This window comes from Homalodisca vitripennis, chromosome 5 (assembly GCF_021130785.1).
Source record: "Homalodisca vitripennis isolate AUS2020 chromosome 5, UT_GWSS_2.1, whole genome shotgun sequence".
NCBI lineage: Eukaryota > Metazoa > Arthropoda > Insecta > Hemiptera > Cicadellidae > Homalodisca > Homalodisca vitripennis.
The window spans coordinates 54,712,161-54,725,618 of NC_060211.1; the positions used below are offsets into that span (position 1 = coordinate 54,712,161).

General features: G+C 32.4%; 2 protein-coding genes across 2 annotated transcripts in view; both read left to right on the forward strand.

Moving 5' to 3' along the window:
- LOC124363476 overlaps positions 1–13,458 on the forward strand; it is a 72,694-nt gene that overhangs the window by 27,855 nt on the left and 31,381 nt on the right. The window contains exons 12-14 of the mRNA XM_046818723.1: positions 2,808–2,951; positions 4,440–4,557; positions 7,019–7,259. Coding sequence (XP_046674679.1) covers positions 2,808–2,951; positions 4,440–4,557; positions 7,019–7,259 — 503 coding nt within the window. The remainder of the gene's footprint in view (positions 1–2,807; positions 2,952–4,439; positions 4,558–7,018; positions 7,260–13,458) is intronic.
- On the forward strand, positions 577–7,183 carry LOC124362224 (phenoloxidase-activating factor 3-like). Its single transcript, XM_046816544.1, has 6 exons — positions 577–714; positions 2,808–2,951; positions 4,440–4,557; positions 5,268–5,452; positions 6,465–6,566; positions 6,966–7,183. The coding sequence occupies exons 1-6, from the start codon at positions 615–617 to the stop codon at positions 7,034–7,036; spliced, it is 720 nt and encodes a 239-aa protein (XP_046672500.1). The 5' UTR covers positions 577–614; the 3' UTR covers positions 7,037–7,183.

Consider the following 13,458-nt stretch of genomic DNA (forward strand, 5'->3'; position numbering starts at 1 on the left):
AGACACCGAAACACAAGATAAAGTGTAATCTAGGCGAGAAGTTATTCTCATTATCTCATCAGGTGCACAATTGAGTGCACTAATGTTTCAGACAAGATGGAGCAACCGAGTTTCTAAGCTATTTCCCATTGAATGAACCCTTTTATAGCTGCGTTATATTTAGGGGTGATAACTTAAGAAGCCAACCACTCAGTATTTAGGTTGACAATAGTTCAGAATTTTTAGATTCCCTCCTCATACATTCCATTCCAGGTCCTTTGTTATACAATCAGAGCAGCATCATTACAAAATGGACACTTATTATTTACATAGTTAAATAATTTTTGATACAGAAGCCATCAGACCAAACTGCACCTCTGATGGATAACGTAAATTGCAATTAAAAGTAACTTTCTCACTGTTGTTAATTCTTGAAAAATCTTTTTAATCAGCAAAAGCCTTCGTTTGAAAATAAATGTTTAATATTTCACAAGAAAATTGCTCTAACGTGGGAACGGTTTTACTTCTTGAGGAAACCACATGTGGTTGATAATATTGTTCTCAAAATAAATTATCAACGAAAAGACCAGATGTAACCGCTAGTCCAGTTTTGGCTATTACATCTGGACTAAAACATGGGGCCTGTTTTGTTCAACATGACAATTTTACTAATATTTTGTGCTGTCGGTTTCCATCTTGTGGTGGAGGCCTTTATTCTCAACCAAGATAAAATAGGTAAGTTCCAATAATTTACTGAAAGTAATTATAAATATAGCAAAATATACATATATTTAACTTAAGTATGTTACAAATGCTCAATCATTTATATTAGCAATAAAGCAAAAGGTTTCCATTATTTACAAGTTTTGTTCAATTTAAATTTAGAACACCTTATACTAATCAGATAGTATGTAAATTAATACGACACGTTTAAAAATTTTTTTAATTTAATTGCACTTAGATACGTATATTTTTTAATTTTAGGTTAAATTAAGGTAGGTATCACAATAATTCAGAATGAATAAAAAGTTCAATGAGCAATGGATAATAAATTAAGATGTTTTATGCTGTGTAACATTCTTCACATCTGAATGATAATTTTCATTACGTTCTACAAGTAGAATGGGTTACTTCATTACACCTGGTTTTAATAATGCTTAATGTTGTAATCTCGTGTAATCTTTAAGGATTTTGGCCTACTAATATATATATATATATATATATATATATATATATATATATATATATATATATATATATATATATATATATTAACAAACACACACACACACACGTACACACACACACACACACACACACACACACACACACAACACACACACACATATATATATATATATACTTATGTTAATTTTCCATGAAAAATCTATATAAACTATTTATTTAGTTGTATGACACTAGGAAAATGAACATTGTACCATAAGTTACCAATTGAAAATGAATTAAATTGAATGAATGTAGAAATCTGCCTATTGAAGTAACCCTCATGACAGAATTTCTGGGAGTAGTTTTTGGATTTTCTCTGATCATTGCCCTAAGAAACTAAAAACATTGTAACACACACACACACACACACACACACACACACACACACACACACACACACACACACACACACACACACACGGCACACACACACGCAAATGTTGAGATTCACACACAATTCACACACACACTACTGTGGAAGATGACTGTTGCGAGTTGGTGGGATATATCCTCAATCAAAACAGAAGATATATAATATATGATACAACAAGGGATATAATAATACATTTAAATATTATATAAAATCTTACTCCGGATCGAGTTCCGGCAGACCAAGTACTTTGTGATGTAGTGCCCTAATTCTTTATTGAAATAAATTCGGCTACTGCCATTTATACAAACCTTACCCATTTGTATCCTTTAATATAAATAAAGGTATCTTACAGATACAGTGCAATTTAATATAAATGCACGCTTCTTGTCCTAAGAGACTTCTTTCTAAAAAAAATTTTAGAAAAAACTATTATGTATCTATGTACATTAGTAAAAAATACGTTTAAAACATTGGACATTCATGATTACACATAATATCAGTTACGATATCCACACTAAAAATCCAAATCCCGGGTATTTGATACTTTTAGACTCAATAAAAACAGAAGATATGTAATATATGATATAACAATATATAATAATAAATTTTAATATTATATAAAAGTTACTGCGGGATCGAGTTCCGGCAGAGCAAGTACTTTTTGTGATTCAAGGTTTATTGTTATTAAATCATACTAAAATTGTTAAAACTATCATATTAAATGGTACTAAATTAAATTTGAAATTCAAATACATTATTTAAACACACGTATATGTTATTATGTAAAGTTAATTTACTAATCTCTTTTCATCATATATTCATATTTATATTAGTTGTAATATAGCATTTCATTAGTTACAAATACGGTGCGCAGTAGTTTGGTTCAATTCAGGATAAGATATAATCTTTTCCTTTTTTAATTTTATGCATCGCTTTACATTTTAATTTTCTGCTTTTTCTACACAAGAGACTGCAGGATTGTTACAGGGCATAGCAATCGTTTCAAATTTTGCCTTCAAATACTTGTATCATGCGGAAACCACTGCCTTTGTTCGTTGATTATAGCTATTATTGTTTCTATGACACAAATTCTGTCCTGTAAGTATTGCAGGTGAAATCAGTCACCATGCGCCTCATTAAAATTAACCCAATAACGTAAAAGTTCAAATTTTCAGAAATATCGAAGTGAAATGTTAGAACTTTATTATGTTTTGTTGTTGATTTGCAGATCTGACGAAGCACAAGAACTGGCCGCTGGTGTATCACGACGAGAACTGTGGCCGCAGCAAACTGCCGCTGGCTCGCAAATCCATTACTGGCCGCAACGCCGACATGGGAGCATACCCGTGGATGGCACGTCTTGTCTACAGAGGTAAGATTTCACATATTTTATAAAGTATTATCATAGATAGCAAAATTCCAAGCTGAAATTCAACCAAGAACCTTCCACTTTTAGACGAGGTTCTGCTACAATTATCATATACGGAAAAAAGGCTGTTAGATGATTATATTTTTCAGAGTTTCTATGAAACCCGAAATCTTTTTACCTGAAGTGTTTGGAATAAGTATCTTTACTATTTGGACTGGTCATCCTAATTATGTATCCTTTTTTAATTAAAGTTTACTTCAAGAGAAACACAACTAAAATATGAACTAATAAAAATACTACTTGCATCCTCTACCCTTATGTTTAATAAATAGAATCATGTGCTGCTAGGATATAAAAAAGGAATTATATAGTATCTACGTCTACGAAAATTAGAAATTTAAAAGGGAGATCATATGATATTTGGCTTAAAATAGGACAAACTGCAAAACACTTTATGGATAAGAACATGATATGTATATTTGTAAATATCATGAATTCATCGTATGATTCGCAACGATCGCACTTTCCTTGGGTCTCTAGCCTTTGTATACTTGGCTCATTGAGGAATACTGGTGTTAAATTCTCTACTCACTCATCATCTTGTAGAAAATGATCTTGCTCTAAGAATTTATTTTATTTTATCAACGCCAAATGGGAATAATCGCTATCAGCTGAGCCTCTTCCTAAAACAGAAAAAGCAATATTCCAATACTGGAGGGAAATGACTTTTCTTGAGTCCAGCAATCCTTTGTAGGGAGACTCCATAAGTTAGTGACCTATTATCGGTGAGTAAAATATATGTTTTATTCCGGCATCATGAAAAAACTTATTATTATCAATCATACTTGAAAGAATAAGCAAACAAATTTCATGTTAGTTAGAGTTATACTGTAGTTTGGGAGAAAATGGTACTTTAAGTTGCAAAAACTAAAGTTTCGGAAAACGCTCTTAAAAGGCAATGCAATAAGGCATAATAACTTTAATTCCTCGCAAACATGATGTAGAAATCAAGCTTATAAAAAGTTGTCATTAACAAGTACCTGGTAAAAAATTATTCAGAAAAAACAAAATAATAGTAGTGTTTAAAAAAATTCAATTTATTTCCATTCCTCATGACTTGGAAAATCCCTAAATCTGATCTCTTCAAAGGCCATTTCACAACTTATTTCACGAATTGACTGGTTTTGAGTCAACAGATACACAATAAATCAAATATATAAAAAATGCTAGGTCAGGTTGAAATTCTTTCAATAGTAATACCTCAAAAATTTCTTTTCTTACTTATACGTACGACATTTTTTGAGATCCAATTTTTTTAACATCTCAATCTTATAGGTTTCAGTTGCCAGAACACTCTAATAACTTAGAACCTTTCAAACAGAGAAGAAACTCTGACACTTTACATTTCCATTAACTCTTCCACAGATCCAGCTATAGCATTTTACTCTGCAACTATATTAATATATAACAAAAAAAAATAAATGTTGATAGCTTCCAAAGACGATGCCGAGACTGGAAGCTGTGGCGGATCCCTGATAAACAAACGCTACATCCTCACAGCGGCTCACTGCTGCCTTGATACTGCTGCGAATGCATACGGAATGGTGTTGTGAGTTATTTTATAAAACATATACAAATAACTAGTCAAAGCTATAGAATAGAACCTTATTCTTGTTACAAATGTAATTAGCAGTTTCGAATGTATAATGGGCACGTTTTAAAACATGTTCTCTTCAGTAGTGGACGAAATATCACTGTTTACCATAATGCACAAACAACAATTGTTTTTCATACTTAAGTTGATCTATAAAGTGACTACTAAAATGCAGCTGGTGTACAAGATAAATTGTTTCAGTGAGCTCAAACTAAACTTTGTTATTGTTTCAGAAGATAAATTCAAAAGACACAGCTTTTTTAACATGTAAATTTGACGTTGTAACTATGATGAGTTATTATGTAATATAAATCAAATAAACCATGCAAACGTTATCTTTGTTTTCGTATTACAGTATAATACAGTTTTATGTTGTTAGTGTATGATGAAAAAACGTTGCTTTTTGACATCTAATGGACCAAATGTGTCTTTCGGTGTTTCATCGTAAGCCACGATTGGGCACCCAAAATTTACCTGTGGTCATAGTGTGAACCTTACTATTTTGCGATTAATGTGTTATTGCCTTTGCTTGAAATTGTGTAATCATGGGGTTTTAATTTTTTTAGCTATCTATTACAAAACAGTGTATACTATTTTTGTACAGTATATAAAACTACATCTTTCTTTCTCTGGCTTGATGCAATTTCTTACTTTATTTTCTCCAGGGCATACGTTACATTGGGAGAATATGATGTTCATCATATAAGGGACTGCTACAGAGGTAACTGCGCACCTCGCGTCTTGGAAGTTGAAGTTGAAGATATAATAAAACATCCTCTTTACAGAAAGGCGAACCCTTTTTCAGATGATTATTGTTTACTTCGACTCATCCATGATGTTGAATTTAATGGTAATGCTAAATTTAGGATTTTAGCTAAGAGTTAAAACATTTTGGATAGTTTATGAAAAAAATGTTCCTAAAATATATTATGTGTAACAGAATTGCAATGTTAGGGTTTACAATCGATTTTCTTCTTATGAGACATTACTCAATCGATGTAACAGAAAAGTAGGTTGTTTGTTTTGTTTTATAACATTCAAATTGGCTCCTGGACTATTTTCTTGCCCTTACTATATTACAATCTGGCCCAGCAACAGTTAACCAGTTAAAATTAAAATCAAGTTTAAAAAGGTTTGAATAATAATAAAAATAGTAAATTGTAGTTTTTTAAAGGTTTTAAAATTATAAAAAATTAAGATATAAGTACTTTTGTTGCATAAGCTATTATTACAGTAATATACAGATCAGTGTATATGTTAAAAATATTGACCATAGTTGTAGTAATCCCAATACAAATGAATAAATGCTGAAGTTTGTAAAAAAAACAAAATAGTAAATAACTAAAGAAAAAAGTTTGAAGCTAAATACGTCATTCAATGTCACATGATGTAATCAATGAAAGACTACTACCACCAATAAAAAGTGTTGAAGTTTATATAACGAATGTCGAATTAGAATTAGTTTTGCCTGCTATTTTGTACTCTCCCAATTGCTTTTCAAATACTTTAAAACTTTTCTAATAACTCCTTTTAAAACGTTTATACGTAACACCATTAACGAGAACATTCAGTTTTTTTTTTTAAAGAAACTTAAAATATAGTTTTCAAGTATTGTATATAATTTTCAAAATCCGATGAATAAATTTTGATAAATTTCATGCATCTTTAAAAACATACATATAAAAATACTAGACAAGTCTTTCCATTTTTGTCACAGCTCACCTCACCTTTTCATGTTAAATTGTAAGTAAATTACCAAATTCAGAAAGAAACACTAACATTTTTAAAACATTAAGGCATCGTACTACTATATTGATCTTATATAGATTGAAATCCCATTATAAGTGATAGTGTGATTGCAGATTATATACAGCCAATATGTCTACCCTCCGTAATTGATAACGATGAGAAGACCTTATATAATATGAATATGACAGTCGCTGGTTGGGGAGCTACGGAGAATTGTGAGTATTACGTATGAATAAATATTTATTATTTTGGTAAACGGAGTGTTTTTTTTACTGTTTTATAAAAACATCTATCTCTTGTATGTGCCTATTTAATATTTTCTCGTTAAATTTACAACATATCTTATTGTAATTGAATGCTAAACCAATACTTATACATATCATATAATGATAAAAATGTTTGGAATATGTTTTGGAATTTTCAAATATTTGGAAGGTTAAATTAAATAACATAATTAGTAACTTAGCTTATGTTCCACTAAGTGTTATTATTTTTTTCTGCAAGTTTGTATATTTTAAATATGCTTTTGATATACAGTGCATGTTTTATCTATAATTTTTTGAAGCTGAATGAATATATTTTAATAATAACTTGAATTATTTGATGCCATGCAGTACCCCAAACCAGACATCCACATATACTCCAAGAGGTAGACGTTTGTCGTCAGACCTACGGAGTTCTGTGATGCTGAAATAGAAATGCATTTTGACTGGGAGAGTCAGATCTGTACAGGGGCGAGCGAACCCAACACAAGCCCTTGCCCTGGGGACTCTGGGGGTCCTCTCATGTACTACAACACCACAGGAGACTCAGGCAGATATGTGCTTATGGGGGTCACCTCTGCTGGATACGTTTGTCTCCAAAACAACCTGAAGGTCCGTCCTAGCATCTACGCTAGAGTGTCCACTGTAATGCCTTGGATCTTAGATAACATCCACTGATGATGTTTAATAAAAGTGTTTTTTGAAATTGCATAACTGGTGTTTTTAGCTAAGTTTGTGGTTAATATATATCATATACATGTAGGGTTGAACATCTATTTTTGTTCAACCCTACGAAAAGTGTACTAATGTCAAAAATGAAATTAAATAAATGAGCTTTCTGATCTAGAACGTAATCTGATTTTAAATTTATTCATAATCATCTATAAAGTGAATACTTTATAGAAGAGAAATCACAACTACTCCGAGTGTCTTGGAATCATTCCTGTGCTGAAATTCTAAACTGAGAATACCAAAACAGGAATGATTTAACTAAATGAACTGAAATTTGTAATTACAATTTCCAATTAAACGTAGTTGCTGGTTAAACTAAACTTGTGTTTAGAAACATAATGACAGTTTTAACTAAGTAAACTTGTCAATTTTAAATAATTGCATGATACTATTTATTAAGCCAGAAAACTTTTATGTAAAAAGTGGAACCTGCAAATTGTTCTGAGTTGCTATTCAATCTTTTATATCAGCGGTTGAAGCATTGTAATCATGAATATCTGTAAAAGGTTTCAGGCGTTTGGTTAGTAATTTCTTAAATATATTAATAGTCGTTTGTGTGTAAACACAGCAAGATAACATGAATGGTTTCAAATTTTAATGCTTTAATTTATGTGGATATTTTATTAGTATGTTTTGAAGATACATTGGAGGAAGAAACAAGTCCTTAGCCAATGGGTTTACGTTGAGGTTTGTATTTTTTAGTACTTTTGTTGTGGTATGGGCGTTCCTTACAACTCAAGGTTACTATTACCTAATTTCGGTTCTTAGCACTAAAGATTTATGGAATGAAATTTGTCCGCCTCCGAACGCGTGCTGACCCGACCTATAACTCCAACAGCTGATTCAGACTACACTGGAGAAAACGGGGTCAACCAAGCGACCTCCAGATAAGTCGTTTCCTAAAAAGTAATTTTAAAAGTAAACTATTGTAACACAATGGTATGGCTTTAAAATATTATCGTTCTCTGAGGATAAGGCGTTAAAGAAACGTCTCTTTGCATATAGCCATAGCAGTAGTCACTTCTATAGTGACTGAGGATATCCAGGTTCGGTAAGGATCGGTATCGCCTCATGAAGAGATCGCATAATAAATTATTAAATTGACCATTTGGAAGAACCCAAGATACTAAAATCATTCATGTCAGCTGCGAAGAAGTGTAGGCCCTTCCAGTCAAATTGGGCAGGGAGAGGTTCTCCCTTAAATTTAGGTATAAACAATAACTTGTAAATAGAGGGATCCCTACCCGCCCAAAAATTCTCTTCAGCAGTAATATTAATAAATCTTGTCATTAGCGGTTAGTGATGTGCCGATCCTGGATATCCATTAGGTTGTCCAGACGTAAGTGACTTCTACTTTTATTACACCCAGTATAGATTCTATTAGTGGTAAAACCAGCCAGCATTTATTTATTGCTTCCTGGGAACTAAATATTTTTACAAAGATCATATTTGTTGAAATTTTAATAAATTTAATTATTAGTAGAAATCAGACAGCTACAGCCTATTTCATAACATACAACATAATATGTAGTATAAGTACTACATATTATCTACTATAAGTAGTACAAGCAGGTGATCAAGATTGAAATTGGATGTCTATTTTACACAAAATATGTACATGATTTTAACCAGAACCAATTTAAAAGTAATCACCCACTTAAATATTTTACAAAGGAAGATATGAAATAAATACACAACTTAAAACGATTAAATTTTAACTACGCTTGAAGTCAAATTTAAAACAAAATAAAAACCTATTTCAATTTAAACCAGTTTTACAATCCATAAACTACACAATTCAAATAAAACACGGGATTTCAATATTAACAATAATTTTGTTGTAATACCAATAACATAATACTACTAATAAAATTTAAAAGGTATATAACTTGAATTAAACATTTACACTCATACACTAATAAAATAAGCTATTATCCAGGCAATTTTCTCACAATTCCTAGAATCTGCAATACCATGGAAACCGGATGTTTCCAACATCCATGAATTCCAAACCACCGCGAGTTCTCAGTGATCAAGAGCCTTCGGAATCCGAGATGCTGGAAGTATGTTCGTGATGCTGGTGTTATAAGGTAGATGCTGGAACTAAGTCTGACATACTGAAACTTCCCAGATTTCAGGAAAAAACTTTCTGGAGATGGGAAGCACCCGTTCGCAGAATGATTCCAGTCACGAGGGGGTCTACCAATGTTAGAGATCTCCAAAAGCTTAAGAGATGTTACTGGCTAAGGGTTCCTCAAGACTGAAAGGCAGAGAATGTCCATAGATGGTGAATCCTGGTTATCTTACAAACTGGAAGTTTCAAAAGGCCCTGGTGATTGTGGTGACTACGATTTTTTAGTTGCAAACAAATTTTATTCAAGGAAAATCTTAACTTTCTAAAGAGAGGAAACTCATACGTTAAGAAATATTAGAATATAGAAGATCCTAGAGCTAAGGATTCCAAAGCCTGGAAGTCTAGAAAAAATATGTCGATGCTTTATGATCTGACACCGATAGGTTAATTAAGAATATAGTGTTAACTGAAGAGTGTTCAACAATAAGGCATAATTATTATAGGGTCGCAGCCTCTAGCCCAGAATTTTAAGTGGCTGAAAGCTCTTACAGAGTAGGAGTTTCCTGAAAGTGATATCCCAAAGACTGGAGATTTCCAGATCTGAAATTCTGGGAATATAAAATCTACTAGAGGAGGTTTCTTTAAGTAGACTGTGTTCTAAAGAACTGGAGTTATCACGTGCAGAAAACATCTAGAAGCTGAATAACTTCGGATGCCAATAGCGTCTACAGACTTGGAGAATCCCTGGGGTCAAGAAAGTTTAGGGGCTGTGAACTCCTGACAGCTCCTTGTTGAAGAACTCCGAATTAAAAAAACTACAAGTTTTAAAATTCGTAGTTCTTGTACGGGCCATAGATAGATAAATAGATAGCGAATGCTGCAAGAGATATAGTGAAACCTCATATAGATATTTCAACTGAGGAGTTTCACTGTACACGTTAAAGTCCTGGGAGGCGTAATGGTTCCGGTATAGAGACATGCTTCTTGCATGTTTGCACCCATTCTGGATGCGATGATGTGGATTTATAACAATGTCTATGAAGAAACACAGAATTATTTGCAAGCATATTAAATTTTTATCAATTACTAAAATTTAATTTAAACATTTTTTATGTCTCCTTTTTTATTATAGTTTCCCGAGACTGAATCATTGACTTTGGCTGATTGTAAAACTTCCATTCGGGAAAAAATGCAAATAACAATTTAAGGATAACCTATAATTCTATGTCACGATGAATTATATAAAAGATGTAAAGACGGAAATTATAAGGTTCTAACTTCTACTGTGTCATGTTATAGCTGAAACATTTATTTGTACATAATACATAAAATATGTTTGCACATAATGTTTGTAACTTCATATAGGGTAAGGTAAGGTTAGTTCGTAGTATAGGTAACTTCGCAGTAATTTCTGTTTCTTCTACTACAGACTTGCCTGTAAAGTTATTAGTTCAAGCATTTGCCACTAGGTAGGTTAAAATGTCTAGTTTTGAAGAAGCACATGTTTTGCCGGTTCTGCTTTCTAGTTCGTGTTGTAAAAAAAGTGAAAGGTTATATCTGACAATTCTTTTAAAGTGTTGTGCTGTTTTACGAGTATACTACAGTTGTTTGGTGGATTTTGTTTATATAGTACGTGTGTGTGTGGTAGAAGTTCTGGTATGGTACATGTCGTTCATGAAACACAGTTTCAGCTAATATTAGTTTGATAGTTCTATCCGTAAAAATAAATAAGCCATAACCTTAGAAACCAAGATGTTTTTGTTAGCAAAATCACTATAATCTTTCGTGTTTCAGTTACTGTATAGCTTATTTATTTTTTCCTAAGCAAGTTTGTTGCTATTTTGCCTGATAAAATCGATATACATATGCATAAGTAATGTTATATGATAATGCATATTTTAAAAATTTTTAAAATCAAACTCCAACATCGAAATTCTCCAACGTTTTCAGTCTTAAGTCCTTCGGAACATCCTGGAAGCTCCGTGGTATATATAACTAATCAATTAATACATCAAGACACCAAAACTTCCCACAGTAAAAGAGGAAATAACTCGCTATAGCAAGAAGTACCAAGAGAAGCTGTATTCTCATCCGAACTACCTTGCGATGAACCTGTTGGATAATAGTGCGTCAGTTACACGTCTGAAGAGACACTCAATCCTGGACTTACCTCTTAGGTTCTAATTTCAAAATTTCTTGTTTATTTGTGTTAGCTCTATCGCTGGATAGAGTCTAACTCGTGTTAATTTATTATTTTCTCTAATTTACTTATTGTTCTAAGAATGTCTGAACAGATTGTAAATAAAATTGTCAAAAAAAAAAAAAAAAAAAAAAATTGGGCTATGCGAAATTACCTTACCCTTTTCTTACGCTTTATTTTTCACTGCGAAATGACCTAACCTGATTAATACTGTGTTTCGTGAACACCATTATTCATATTATTTCAGTTTACTCTTGATTAAAAATTCAAAATGGTTAAACGTAAAGACAAAGAGTTAAGCAATCGTAAGACTTATAGAAATTATGAAATATCTGATCTAGTAAGTGCGGCGAAGAAAGTGAAGGCAGGTGAAGTAACCCTGTACAAAACAAGCAAGGACTCTGGGGTTCCTTATAATACATTAAAAAACCTTTTAGCCAAAATTACGACTTAGATCATGCTCATGTTCTCAAAATGTGCAGGCCATTCGTCTTGCCCTCAGATATTGAGTTTGCGTGTTTTTAACTTTATTGTTAAAATGCAGGTATTGGGTTTTGGCCTTACAGTGCTTCAAATTAAAAACTGGTTTATGACCTCTCAGAAAAAATAGGCAAATTACATTTTTTTACTGAGAAAAAGACGGCCAGTAAATGGTTGGTGGTAACAATTTAAAGAACGCTATAACCTGTGTCTTTGGACACCCGAAAACTTATCAAGGTAAAGAGCAAGCATGGCAAATCCAGTGATGGTGCAAGATTATTTTCAAAAATTAAAAAAACTTTTGTCTGAACTGGGAGTAAAAAACCAGCCAAATAGGATCTGGAATGTAGACGAAACTGGGGATGGATGTTGTAAAACCGAATAAAATAGTGTGTCAAGTTTGGAAAAAATATGTTTATAAAGGAACATACGCAGCTTCAAACAGTATTGTGTTGTTTTTGCGCTGATGGAAGTTTCTTCCCAACAATGGTGATTTTTAAAGGGATAAGATGGAGTGACCAACTCAAAGAAAACAGTCTTCCTAACTCACTTATTAGGCTATCCTCAAAAGGTTGGATAAATTCAGAACTTTTCCTAGAATGGTTTAAATTCTTCATTGGTGCTATCTGTCCAGCAAGGCCTGTTATCTTACTGATAGACTGTCATGGCTCGCATGTTGGGCTTAAAGTCATAGAACTTACAAAGCAAAATGAAATATACCTTGTGACTTTCCTGCACACACGAGTCATTTTTTTCAACCCCCTGATGTAGGAGTTTACAAGTCTCTGAAAAGTGTCTGGGCTAAATTGTTGAACAATTACATGTTACTGAACCCAAACAAAATGCCCTCTTAATATAATTTTATAATCCTATAAATTAGTTTAACACCTTCACTAGAGTTCAATCATGAGTAATGAATGATAAGTATTTTAATGAGACAGCAAGCGCACTATGGCCTTTGGCTTACTCAACATATTAATGTAACTAATTTATTGTCACATTGTTTGCATTATGAATGAGATTTCGTTTATGTTTTTGTAAGACAATGAGAGCTGACAACAAATCATTGGGCTTAGATAGTGGGTTTATTACTGTTTTGGGTACGAAATTGATTTTTAATATAAATGAATTTGGGACGGATTTTCCTATTAGAGTCCCAATATACAGTAACTACTCGTTTTTAAAGTTTGTTTTTGACGATAAAAGGCTTTTAAAGTAAACTTGATCTTTGGCATTTGCCTCTGTACAGTGGTACCAAATATTAGTAATTCTACGTTTCGAGACATGTAATCCGATCTCTTCCTAAGGTGGATAGTGTTCATGACTTGACTAAGGCCGGCTCCAAGGCCTTGATTTGA